Below are 12,736 nucleotides of genomic sequence, written 5' to 3' on the forward strand. Positions count from 1 at the left end.
GGGACAAACTGCATGTAGAGACGCTGCATGTTAGAGACACTGTAGGGACAAACTGCACGTAGAGACGCTGGATGTTAGAGACACTGGATGTAGGGACACTGTAGGGACAAACTGCACGTAGAGACACGTTGCATGTTAGAGACACTGGATGTAGGGACACTATAGAGACACGCTGCATGTTAGAGACACTGGATGTAGGGACACTGCAGGGACAAACTGCACGTAGAGACACACTGTTGTCCAGCACCCCCAAGAGGCCACTGTGGGAACAAGACACTGATGAGAAGACAGGTGCAGGGAGTTGGTCGTGCGCACAGCCACAGGGCCTCGGTCCCTTGGACACGGTCCACATTCTGCGTGTTATCAGTATGCGCACAGGATACGCACAGGATACACACAGCGCCCGCGCGCGCGCACACACACACACTACATCCAGGCGAAACAGAAACAGCGGCACAGCTCGAGCTACCCGCCGTGCACGCGCCGCGCGCTGCAGATGATCTCGGCTCCCCCTAAATTGTCCTTCAGCAGCGACGTGTGACTGGGGGGGGGTAAACGTCACACGGATCAAGTAAACAATCATCAATAAACAGATAAGTTCCCGTTAAAAAGACCGTTCAAGTGGAAGGAGCTCAGCCTGGAGCGTCGCCAATTAATAATTATTGCCGATAATAAATTATTGGATTCTGTGCATTATTAATAATAGTAAGTAATATAATAATAAATAATAATAAAAATGTAATACTGTAACGATCCATGCGAGTTAACTAAGATATGAGACACACACACACATCCGATCGCGGCTACAGACAGTGTCACGCGGTGGTAATAATAACGTACCACACACACACACACACATACAAGAAAAAAAAAACACGCGCGCGCGGACAGCGCAAACCGTGTTGTTTACCTGTTTGGGTTTCAGTCAGAGGGCGCTCCGCGGCTTTACCCCAATTTTACCACAGTATATTGACCCGGTTTTAGTCCAGTTCGGTTGCGATCCACCGCAGTTCAGCGGTTCCCGAGCGCTCGGCCTCCTGTCGCGTGGAAACAAACGTCACGAGTGTATTTCTCCCCCCCCCCTCGGGGCAACTGGGTCGGGGGCAGAGCGCGCGTGGACAGGTGAAACACTGCAGTACAGATGCGCGCTGCAGAAGCTGGAGCTCAGACGTTACATAACACATATAAAATAATATAATATACTCTTACAACGATAATCATGGGGAAGTGTGTGTGCGTGCGTGTGTGTATGTGCGCACGCGCGCGCCACTTGTCCTAGTACACCCACATTTCACGCGGGTGTGTCTGTCGTGTCGAAGCTTCGATCCCCCCCCCCGCACCCCGTTCCTTATTTTATATCACTGTCGAGCGCAGAGGATGGAGGGATGCTAAGGTTCATCGTCTGACGTCATCGTCCTCACCCCCAGAGCCGGGCATGCGTGCGTGCGTGCGTGCGTGCGTCCCGCGACGTTCCCCGCCCCAGACACATCGCTCAGGTTGACCGCAGGTGTGACGGATCGCGGAGACTCTGTTACTTACCGGTACGAACCGGCGGGACACGTGGATATTAGAGAGGACGGCTGAGGACGTGGACACCATAACTGCCCAGTGTGGACACTCGCCTTCCCGGTGGGCAGCAACAGCAGAAAAGTGACCAGTGAAACACACGCAGTGACCAAACACACGCAGTGACCAAACACACATGACCGTGTGGTGATTTACTGTATTAACACACTGGTTATAATGGCAGCAAAAGACTAACAGTGACATTAGAGCAGGACAGAGGGATTAAGGACATGGGAGCCCATCAGGAGGACGCACACATGCACGCACGCACACACACCGCCCCCCCCGCAGAAGCTTATCCGCCCCTCCGATGAGGGCTGCTGCCTGGTGATACACCCCTCGCGGGACCCCACCGAGGCCTTGAAACAGGAGATTGGCCTCGGAGCGCTTCGCGGACCAACACCCGTAACGTTTTTTTCCCCTGTTTTTCCCGTGTTTTTCATCGCACTCTTCTTGTACCGGTGTGCAGACAAGGTGAAGTCACGCCTGATGTCTGTAAAACCTGCAATAACACAATACACACAAGCAGCTCTCTCTTCATCCGTCACCTTTGTTGCTCCCTTTTCTATGATTGTTTCCCTCTTTTGTACTTGTAGCTGCACCGGGACAGGAAAAAAGTACCGTGCAGTACCGTGCAGTACCGTGCAGTACCGTGCCCTCCACCCCAGAGCCGCTCCAGAGCTGATGAGAGATCCGGTTGATGGGGGACCGACCGAGCTGCCGGACGGACAACTGTGTGTCCAGGCAACAAGAATGGAGTGGAAAAACAGGTAAAGGAGCAGTGGACAGGAAGCGTGTACTCGGAGACAGTGAGACACTCAAACACACACTCAGAGACATGTTTTTACTGCTCTTTATTGATAGAAATCATTGAAAGGGATGATGCGAAAGTTGCCCAGCATCTCCGTCTCACACACACACACACACACACTTCATTTATTCCCTTGGTTAAGGGGGAGTCCTTGCAGACTCGGCCCCGTAGCCCCCCTCCCAAAGTGTGTCCCTGTGAAGCACCCCCAACACCCAACCCGTGGTGGAGCAACTCATGCGCTGCTCTCCCAGACTGTGCCGAGGGCCGCCGTTGTCAGTGACATCATCAGCGACATCATGAGGGCCAGGAAGCACATCTTCTTCCGGGACGATTGCTACGTTGGAGCAGACGAGAAAGAGTCCGCTTTGTTCACGCTGCCCAGAACATGCCACTCCCGCGGCGGGGGGTTGCGGCGGACAAACGCACCTGTCGGCTGGTGGCCCGGTGGAGCCGCTCCACACCCTGCTCCACCCGCTCCTGTGTGCTCTCCACGTTAGCCTGTATGCTGTCTGCAAGCGACAAGACAAACCCCGGTCACAAGACGGAGAGAGCGGCGCCCCCTGCAGGTGGAAAAAACACAGCCAAAGAGTCGTCGTCCCTCCGTCCGTCCCTCCGTCCGTCCCTCCGTCCGTCCCTCCGTCCGTCCCCCGCGCGCACACATACACAGGTGAAAAAACACAAACCAGCTCCACAGAGTGCAACGGAGACTTACCAAGCATGTCGCCCTGGTCCTGGATCAATACGGTCAGATCCTTGAAGATGTGAGCCACATCCATGATGTCGGACTGTCAGGGAAGGAAGAATCATGAAGAATTTGCACGCGCGCACACGCACGCACACGCACGCACGCACAAACACAAACCTCCAGCTGAAGCAGGTTCGCCTGTCTCTCCTTGACCATCTCTAGGTCCTCCTGTGTGAGGGAGCTCTCCTGTGATTGGTCATGTTGTCCCAAGCTGTCCTGTTTGCTGGGGGGGCACAGTGATCCTAGGTGGTTCTCACAGGTCTGTCCCTGACCCCCCCACCCAGGTGCCACCTGCTCTTTGTTGTCACGGCCACCTCGCTCCCCCTACGGCAGGTTGGAAAACATTGTTGGACTGGTCACAGGTCAGAGGTCAGAGTCATAAGTGTGGGGTGTCGGTCTTACAGAGAGGCGGGACGCGACTGGCACTTTTGCCGCTGACTCCGCCCCCTGGCGAGACACACGCCGCTGGACAGCCTGCAGGTCCTCGAGAGCAGCTGTGAAGTCCTTCAGCAGGCGTTCCCTCTGGATCTTTTGCTGCCTCTGGAGGGAGACAGGGAGAACAGGGGTGGGGGGTCTCTGCCAACACACACACACACACACACACACACACACACCCACCTGCTGCGAAGGGCACTCAGGCAGTGGCAGTGCAACCAGGTCCTTCATGTGTTTGCAGGTCTCCTTGGTCAGATGGTTTGCATTTTGCTGCAGCTGCATCCTGCGGAAATGCGCGCACACACACACACACACACACACACACACACACACACACACACAAACCACAGTGCTGTGTGCGGACAGAGCGGTACGGACCCCACAGCCCTCTTACTGACCATGATGACGACGGGAGACTCACAGTTTGTCCTGCAGCTCACTGTCCTCCTGCACCGTCCGGCTCTCCAGCTGCTTCATCACGGTCTTCATCTGGGCCGCTATGGACAAGAAGGTCACGCTGAGGGACAGAGGGACCGGCCCGAGGTTCGACCCCGGAGGGGGTCGGGGGTGCGGGTCACTCACTGCGGTGCGCGATCCTCTGGACGTTGGCGCTGCAGGTGCGGACGAGCCCTTCGATCCCAGGGCTTTGCTGGGGACCGTCGCGCGTCCCGCGTGACATGGCGTGAAGAGGGCAGGGCAGGGCAGGAGGGATGCTGCCAAGATCTGTTCATACACAGGGTGGACAAAATAAAGGAAACACCAGCTGAAGGAGTTCAGCTTTGAAGTCACTGAACCATAGATACAAGTGTAGCTGCAAAGGTGACTCACACTAGTTTGACAGCCACTTAGCAGTGTGCGTGTGTGTGTGTGTGCGCGTGTGCGTTGCTGTGAAAGAGCTGTGACCACGAGCGCTTCCGTACGAGAGCTTTCAAAGCTACCGACAGAACCCAAACGGGCCAAATTACAGGTGTGCGATGAGTCGTCTTTCACCCCGTTTCCTCCATCTGGATGGGTTTACATTTGCAGAAAGCCAAAAGGTGCCTTCAGTCAGCTGTTCAGCGTGGGGGGGTCCATAATCCACGGTGGTTTGGGCAGTTATCTGCTGGGGGTCATTAGGGGCGACGCTTGCTCTGTACGGTCATGTAACATATAAAGGAATATGAGGAGCAGGTGCACCCTGTAGCGCAAACCACTCTCTCTCTTCCCTCACGATGCTCCTGTATTCCAGGATGATCAGGTCCCCACACAGACTCCAGGTAACTGCTTTGGTGAGTAAAGCAGGAGCCCCTCGTCTACCTGGAGACCCAGAGAGAGCTGCTCCACAGGCTCAGGTCCCTCATCCAGGTGCTGATCTGTGCTGTGGCAAAGCACACCCGTTCCACCCCCGCCCCGCCCCGCCCCGAGGTGCCCCAGTCTTTTGGGAACCAGAAGTACAGCACTAAGTGGCAGTGCTGAGTGAACTATAGGGGGTTACACCCTGGACTACGTGAGTGTACACTGCCCTGTACTATACCAGTGTACACTGTTCTACATTACTACTCCAGTGTAACATTCCTGCAGTTAAACTTCAGTCAGTTCAAAAATACCATAATACAGCACAACAACCACATCACGACACTTTGCGAGGGAGAACAAACTCTGTGTGTGTGTGTGTGTGTGTGTGTGTGTGTGTGTGTGTGTGTGTGTGTCACCTGAGACATAAAGGAGAAGCACACACAGTCGCCCGACTGAGCTGCCTTACCTGCCCAGGTACCTGTGAGCTTCAATTTGTCTATTATGGAGCATCAACACGAATCACTTCATTTCTTTTACCTTATTTTAACGTCTGACTCCTCACTGAATCCGTTTGAAGGTGGAAATCTGTAAAATCACCGCGAAGCCTACGTGTGTTTAAAACACAAACAGAGGCTCACCTGTGAAGAAGATCAGGTTTAGTTTCCTCTAACAGGAACCTGCCTGATTCGGGGAAATAACCTGACGTCAGCGAACACCTGGAAAGACACCTCGCTAAATACCAGGTTAAATACCTCACTGAATACAGTGAACGTGGTACGGATGTGCGGCATTCAGTGCCACTTTACCTGCCACTGAAGGTGAACTACAGAAAGACGTAGGAACATGTATAATCACGTAATTGTGTCTGCGCATATACCGACCCCCTAACTGGGTCACCTGACCCAGGGGAAAAAAACCCACTCAGTGCCACGGAAACAAAAATATTTATTCTCCGGTAAACCGCAGCAAAAGAGAGATGTTCAGTCCGCAGCGGAACCTGCGTTCAAATGTGACAAAGCTTTTTTTTTAATTTTTTTTAGAAAAAAAACACCTCCTACATCTTACCACACACAAAGATTGGAGTCCATTTCTGGTGTCTGATCACTTTCACGAGAGCACCAACTGGTGGAGAGACCTCCTGCAGAAAGCAGTTTCTATGGTTACCAACGATGGGACCGAATGTCATAATTCAATCCGAGCGACCGGTCAGGAGGGACATGGGCCTCCAAGAATTCCCCTCCGCCGTTTGCGGGGGACTCCTCTCAGCCGAGCCACGTAACCACGCAGAAACCGTATCGCGGTGCGTCACGAGGGTCCGCGCAGTCAGGTCCCGGGTCGGCGACGGTCCGCGAGAGCGTCGTACCGCCCTTCGCCGTCCTCCTTAAACCGTCGGCTCGCTTCCTCCGCACCCACGTTCCTGCCCGGCTCCGGAACACCGGGTGCCGCAGATGGAGGACGCGGAGATACCAGGGTAACATTCTGTACCATTCAAACATAATGATTAGGCGCACGGCCTAGTTTTGCGATTCGATTCCTTTGCGGAAACTGCTGTCTGCTCCCACGCGTTCAGACTACGGATGTCACTTCTTTGTCAACGCGTTTAACTATTAGGTGCATTAAGGTTAAAAAGGCACCGCATTACAAAACCTTCATCCTGTTACACATTACAGGTTTAGATGCATATTAGCCATCGGTCTGCCGGGTGATAACGTCACGTTTTCCGGTAGGACTCCTCGCTCCGCTCGAATTTCCCATCCAAAGGCTGTCGATCCCGCGGCGCTCAGCTCCTTCCGCTCGATCGCTCTTCAACATCCGTTTTTCCGCAAACTCAAACTTGCGAATAAGGGCCGTTCGTTCGCCTCCTCGGAAGCAGCCCAAGAAATCGCCCCTACGTACAGTAGCCGTTCGGACCCGGCCGTCTGCGGGAGCACGTAGAGGAGCACGGCAAAGGTGGCGGATTAGTCCCGCGTAGAGCCGAGTCCAGAAGCAGCCCTTAAGCGCCGGAGTCCCGCGGCGTTTGCTGTCATTAAAATAGGAGGAACCGGTCGACACCTGGAGGACGAGGTGAGCGAGGCCGTTAACGAAATCTTACGCAATAATGACTATTTCCACAGGACCGAAGCGGGAACCTCGGGCCCTTGAACGCGCGTGTGCGGAGCTGTCCCGACCGCGTCGACGTCGGTCACTTCTTCCCGCCATCCATCGGGCGTTTCCAGGGAGCCGGAATCGCGAGGCCTCGTGCTCCAGGGCATCAAACGGCCCAAACTTTGCTTGCTCCGCTTTGCGCCACTCACAGTTTTTCTCTGCGAGGGACAATTTTCGTGGCCGGGCAAAGGCCTCTGGCAGCAGTTGTCGCTCGCAGACCGACGACATAAGAGCAGAGAAAGACACAAACCCAGAGGCCAAGCATAAGTGTGCGAAACGACAAGCAGCGACAAGCAGCAGCAGGCAGCAGCAGGCAGGAAGCAGCAGGAAGCAGCGGAAGCGGAAGCGGAAGCGGAAGCGGCAGCGGCAGCAGCAGCAGCAGCACTCATTCCTGCTGCTTACTGGTCCAATGAAAAGTGACTGCGAGGCACGAGGTGTTACATGATTGGCTGGAACAAGCAGGGTGTCCGTTGGCTCCGCCCACTAGCAGCCATTTGCCGCACCCTCCGAGCTGCACGGCGCGTCCGGTTGACGCTCCCGCTCCCGCTCCCGGACGCCGGGGGGCGCCAGCGCTGCGCGTGACGACAGCGTAGAAGAAGAAGAGGCGGGAGAAAAGCCGGAAGTGCCGTTCGACTGCGACTGTGATGGCGGATGTGGCCGAGATCGACACCATGAAGAGCTACCGCGGGGGCTTCGAGAGGATCGACGCGGACACGAGCCGCTATCCGTACTGCATCGTGTGGACCCCCATCCCCGTGCTGTCGTAAGGACACGGACACGGACACGGACACGGACACGGACACGGACACAAACCCCTGCTGAGCGCCGCGTCGGGAGTTAAATAATGAGTCATGACCAAACACACGCGTCATAACCCAAGCAGAAAAATATGGAATAATCACAGATATATGAATAAGCTGTTCAGCAGAGCGCAACAGGGGATTTTTTTTTTTTTTAAAGTGTGCGTGTTTCTCAGCCTTGTCTCGTTACCTGTTGTTGTTGAGCAGAAAAAAAACTAAGTCCCCCGTGTGGAGAGTCAGTGAGTCAGTGAGTGAGTGAGTGAGTGAGTGAATGAGTGAGTGAGTGAGTGGTGCCATTCGATTCGTCGATTGTCTCTCATCAGGAAAATGAAACCATATTCGTGTGTCAAGTTACTTAGTTATTTACCATGGTACACAGCTGGGTTATTTTACTGCACCAGTTCAGGGGAAGAACCTGCTTGAGCCTCAAGGCCACTACTACAGCTGGAGCGGGATTTGAACCTGTGACTGGCTGTACGTCCTATCCTCGCTCGCTCACTCGCTGCACTACTACCAGCTGCCCGGAGCGTGCTTTTATTTTTGTTCGCATTTGTTTAGAATTTATGCCGTTTACAGCCGTTTAACCCTTTTATGCAGCAGGGTAGGTTTTACTTGCTGTATTAGTTTCGGCAGGGAACCGCAGCAGGTCGTGCGATTCGAACCCGGCTCCTTCGATTGCCGGCTGACCTGCGCCGCGACATCCGCTGCGCCTCCCGATGGGGTTACGTTCCGCGAAACCCGTCGTAAGTCGAAAATGCAGTTAACGGACCTAACTAGCGAACGTCGTAGCCTGGCATACGCGCGATGGCCGTTACGGGCCTGGCGCCTTCATGCTGGGCACTTATCTTGAGTCTCTCCTCAACAGTAATTCCTCCTCCTCCTCCTCCTCTTCATCTTCATCTTCTTTCCACCAGTAGCAGGAGACACAGATGGGCGTTTCTGTGATGCTATGGATGCACAAAACGCAACGTAGATACGGGGGGAGATGCATGTAGGGAGGCGCACCTGTATAGCCGCTGTATTCCTTTAATAGATTCCACGTATTGTGGAAGTGACAAAGTTGACTTTGATGTCACTGAAGAACTGATTTACTGCAGCTTACCAGTGTGAAAAGTGCGGTAGAACGGTGGGGGATGAGTGCCTTTGTCACAGGCGATGAAGCAGGCGCGAGTGAGATTGCAAGTGGAATTCGAAGACGTAACCTTGAGGTTACGAGTCTTGGTTGCTAAGCGCTGTACTAATAATAAATCCTGGATACAAAGAAAGCGATATGCATAATGATTATGAAAGATACATGGCTGCGCTGCGGGGGGGGCTCTGCGTCTCACGGTTGTGACAGACTGCGATTGCGGTGACTCGCTTGTCCTCGTCCTCCTGCAGGTGGTTCTTCCCCTTCATCGGTCACATGGGCATCTGCACCTCCACGGGTGTGATCCGGGACTTCGCAGGGCCCTACTTTGTCTCGGTGAGTACCGCTCCGAGGTGCCGCCCATCGGATGCTCTCTTGCAGTTATCGTACCGGCTCCTCTTTTAGGAACGCACGCGTGCGCCAGTGTCGCTTCTACACTTGCGTTGCACGGCCTGAACGATACACGCTGTTCGTGCCACTATTTAAGGGATGAAGTTCTGTGTACGTGATAAACGCACACAAAGTAAAAGATACCCTTGTTCCCCCGTTGCGAACAAACGCTTGTGTGGAGGAGGGTGTCGATGGGCTGCTGAACCGGCAACAGTTCGCAGGGTGGGGAACTCGCTTCGGAAACAAAATGGAACAGTGAAGAAAATGCTATTTAAAAACAAACTGGGAAATGTTTATTTCGCCACAACCAGCTGCTGTGTGTTTAATGTATGTTTGTTTTTTGAAATTGATGATTGATTTATTGTACTGCCAGTGGTAAAAGTAATCAAAAACTTAATTTCTGTCTTGGAGCAGCTTGTGTCACAGCAGCAGGTCTTTGTGGAAAGAGATCCCTGACCAGGGAGGAGCATGTAGTAGAAGGCCTCCTGGGGGCAGGGGGAGAAGGGTGGGGCGAGGGCCCTGATTGACCACTTTTTTTTTTTTTTTTTTGGACAGGAGGACAACATGGCCTTTGGGAGACCAACAAAGTAAGTATGTGGAAGCTCTGCCCTCTGCCCTGGGGCCCCACACCCACCTGGCTGTGTTCAGGGTCTCGCGAGGGCTCTACCACTGGACGGATGGGCTCCAATCCCTTCTAACAGCGCTCTCTCTCAGGTACTGGAAGCTGGACGTGAACAAGGTTTACACGAGCGGCTCGAACGCCTGGGACACTGCCGTGCACGATGCCTCTGAGGAGTACAAGCACAGGATGGTAACAAGGCGCTTGCGGGGTGGGGGCGGAGTCACGCTTGCAGTCTGTGTGTCTGACGGCGTCCTCTCGGTGCGACCCTTGTAGCACAACCTGTGCTGTGACAACTGCCACTCCCACGTTGCCCTGGCGCTCAACCTAATGCGCTATGACAACAGCACTTCCTGGAACATGGTGAACCTCTGCCTGCTGTCGCTCATCCACGGCAAGCATGTCAGGTGTGTAGTGTCCCCGGCCAGCAGGGGGAGCGCCGATGCCGGAGGTCACTGGCTCTGTGCTGTGTGAAATGCTGTAAAGATGCAGTATGTATATTTAACCATAAAATGTTATGGTTAAAAACAGTATTTGAAGAGAATATGAAGTGTTTTATGCAATGATTTACGTGATAGTTTTACATGACTTTCAGTTGGGAGTCCCCCCCCCGGTTCCTTTCCTCTGTGGCCAGTAGACATACTTTTAGCTTTAACACTTGCATGGGTACTGCATTACTCTAGTGTACTATAGTCAACTGTCTTATTTGTTTTTGTGTTATGCCTTTGTGTTCAGTCCTCTGTCACTGTGGGAGAAGAGCTCTATAAAAAATACATTGAATAGAATTTTATTTACATTTACATGTATTTATCAGATGCTTTTCTCCAAACCAACAAACATCTCATAGAAAATACTGTGTTCAGTACATTAGGAGAAAGACACTTGGATGCAGATGTATGATAATTAAGTACAGTTTGTTTCCACCATATGAACCAATGTTCATCACACGAGTAACTGCATGAAACTTTTTCTGAATATCAACGATTCCTGTGTGATTTGACACATTCCGTGGCCTTCATTTTTGATAAGGTTGCAGGAAACATAAATAAGCTACCTGAGAATATAGTTTATGGATGTAATTTAACAGTAAAATACAGCTTGGTGATATCACTGGACTGTTATAACATCAACCACTGTATTAGACAAATTCATAACATTTACTGTAAACAATTAGTTGAGCACCTGTGCAACTCTGCTGTCATATGTTTAACGGAAAATTTTTTTTTTTTTAAAAGTGTGTATTTGTCCGCTCCTCCTCTGCCCATAGGTATATACAAGTAGAGCGATGGCTGCGTATACTAAGTGTGTGTCTGTATCTGTGTCCAGCTGTGCAGGGTTCCTGAAGACCTGGCTACCCTTCCTGATGCTCACAGGAGTCTTCATCACTGTGGGTCTCGCGCTTAACCTACGGTGACAAGGAGAGAGAGGGCAGGGTGGAGGAGGACAGTGAGGGAACACACACCTTCGGGGAGCACAGGCATCTATGGTGGGGGGGATCTGAAGGTGGTGATGAAGACGATGGATGGCAGTTTGCCTTTATTTCTCTCTTTCTTTCCACTGTGTCACAGTCATTCTGTCATTCACTCTGTCATCACGGGGCGGTTTCCATGGAAACGGGGTGTTGCAAAGCCACTCTGCGCATCTCACACTTGTCTGGGTTATTGGTGATGCTGATGTTTTTTGCTTTTACACTATAGGCCTTTTGCCAGAGCGCCTTGTCCTGCGCTCAGTAGGTAAACAGTAGGTGTGTCTCTTTATATTGTAGACAGTGTGAAGGAGGTCCAGCTGGTGCTTGTTTGCAGTAACAGTAGAAATTCGTAGTGGAGGCCTCGGGTTCCATGTCCCTCATGAAGACTTGCTCATCCTGGCTGATCGGGACTGAAACGTGGTCCCTCACACCAGGGTAAAGACTGGACGTTGCTGCCACTGTCAAGGTGAGCACAGCGACTGTGGGCCCCACACCTGTGCCAGAAAGTGCCAAAGGTGGAGCAAGATGCTGAGACGGACACGGCAAAGCACTCCGACAATCGTCTCGGAAAAGAGGCGCCATGCAGGCCTGCTGCACGATGTGCTGATGTGACCGAGGATGTTCGCCCTCCGCTTGGGTAACGTCATCTCGCTGTCCCCGCTCTCGGGCTCCAAGGAGACACCCTGCCCACCTTCACCGTGTCCACAAAGGACTTCCAGCTCCAGCCTCCGCCACATTGCAGTTATTGCAGTGTGACACTCGGTCTTCCTCCATTTTTGTGCGTGACGTGTGCAGACGTCCACTGGAGCAGAGCACGGTCCACACGTGTGTGTGTGTGTGTGTGTGTGTGTGTGTGTGTGTGTGTGTGTGTGTGTGTGTGTGTGTGAGAGACATCCACAAATTGGTGACGCAGGGCAGTTTACGTGTGCAGCTGCAAGCTATCGTCCATCTTGGCTGCAGGACGCTGTGCTCAAAACCCCTGAACATTCCCGTGGTTCATCTGACCGCTTGTGAGTCGGAGGAGCACAGAGGAACAGAATGAGGGAGGACCCCCTCACCTGTGTGACTCCACTTGTCCACATGGTCCACCTCCCTGGCCGCAGCGACGCCTCACACCTGCTGCTGTCCCCCTCTCGAGTTGAAGGAACCAAACGGACGAGACGTGCCGAGACGCCTCCTCGGTCGCGTTTTTCTGGTCTGACTTTTTAATGACGTGACAGGTGCTCACATATATGTTCATAGTGAGAACTTTAGTAGAGAAGTGATTTTATCCCCCCCGTGTTTTAGGTTTGAAAAAGAAACTAATTTCTCTCCTCAGTCTGAGCGCGTGTGTCCGACCTTCCTGCGTCGGAG

General features: G+C 53.0%; 2 protein-coding genes across 9 annotated transcripts; one reads left to right on the forward strand and one right to left on the reverse strand.

Moving 5' to 3' along the window:
• Window positions 1-2,403: 2,403 nt before the first annotated feature.
• LOC108931837 (syntaxin-12-like) lies at window positions 2,404-7,312 on the reverse strand. Of its 7 annotated transcripts, XM_018747867.2 has the most exons (9): window positions 5,898-7,312; window positions 4,140-4,280; window positions 3,979-4,054; window positions 3,741-3,840; window positions 3,525-3,662; window positions 3,240-3,446; window positions 3,090-3,162; window positions 2,804-2,886; window positions 2,404-2,711 (listed from the first exon to the last, which is right to left on the reverse strand). In XM_018747867.2, exons 1-9 carry the CDS (start codon window positions 6,016-6,018, stop codon window positions 2,610-2,612), a joined length of 1,041 nt encoding a protein of 346 aa, XP_018603383.1. In that variant the 5' UTR covers window positions 6,019-7,312; the 3' UTR covers window positions 2,404-2,609. The 7 variants fall into 7 exon arrangements, with proteins under 7 accessions (XP_018603383.1, XP_029103881.1, XP_029103878.1 ...); XM_029248048.1 differs by having other exon boundaries at window positions 3,525-3,840; window positions 6,925-7,312; XM_029248045.1 differs by having other exon boundaries at window positions 3,525-3,840.
• Window positions 7,313-7,424: 112 nt separating this feature from the next.
• tmem222b (transmembrane protein 222b) lies at window positions 7,425-12,236 on the forward strand. Of its 2 annotated transcripts, XM_018747791.2 has the most exons (7): window positions 7,425-7,740; window positions 9,158-9,242; window positions 9,852-9,883; window positions 10,011-10,107; window positions 10,192-10,322; window positions 11,242-11,302; window positions 11,681-12,236. In XM_018747791.2, the coding sequence occupies exons 1-7, from the start codon at window positions 7,622-7,624 to the stop codon at window positions 11,687-11,689; spliced, it is 534 nt and encodes a 177-aa protein (XP_018603307.1). In that variant the 5' UTR covers window positions 7,425-7,621; the 3' UTR covers window positions 11,690-12,236. The 2 variants fall into 2 exon arrangements, with proteins under 2 accessions (XP_018603307.1, XP_018603306.1); XM_018747790.2 differs by having other exon boundaries at window positions 7,426-7,740; window positions 11,242-12,236.
• The last annotated feature ends 500 nt before the right edge of the window (window positions 12,237-12,736 follow it).

The sequence above is a fragment of the Scleropages formosus genome, chromosome 23, assembly GCF_900964775.1.
Source record: "Scleropages formosus chromosome 23, fSclFor1.1, whole genome shotgun sequence".
NCBI classification, from domain to species: Eukaryota; Metazoa; Chordata; class Actinopteri; order Osteoglossiformes; family Osteoglossidae; genus Scleropages; species Scleropages formosus.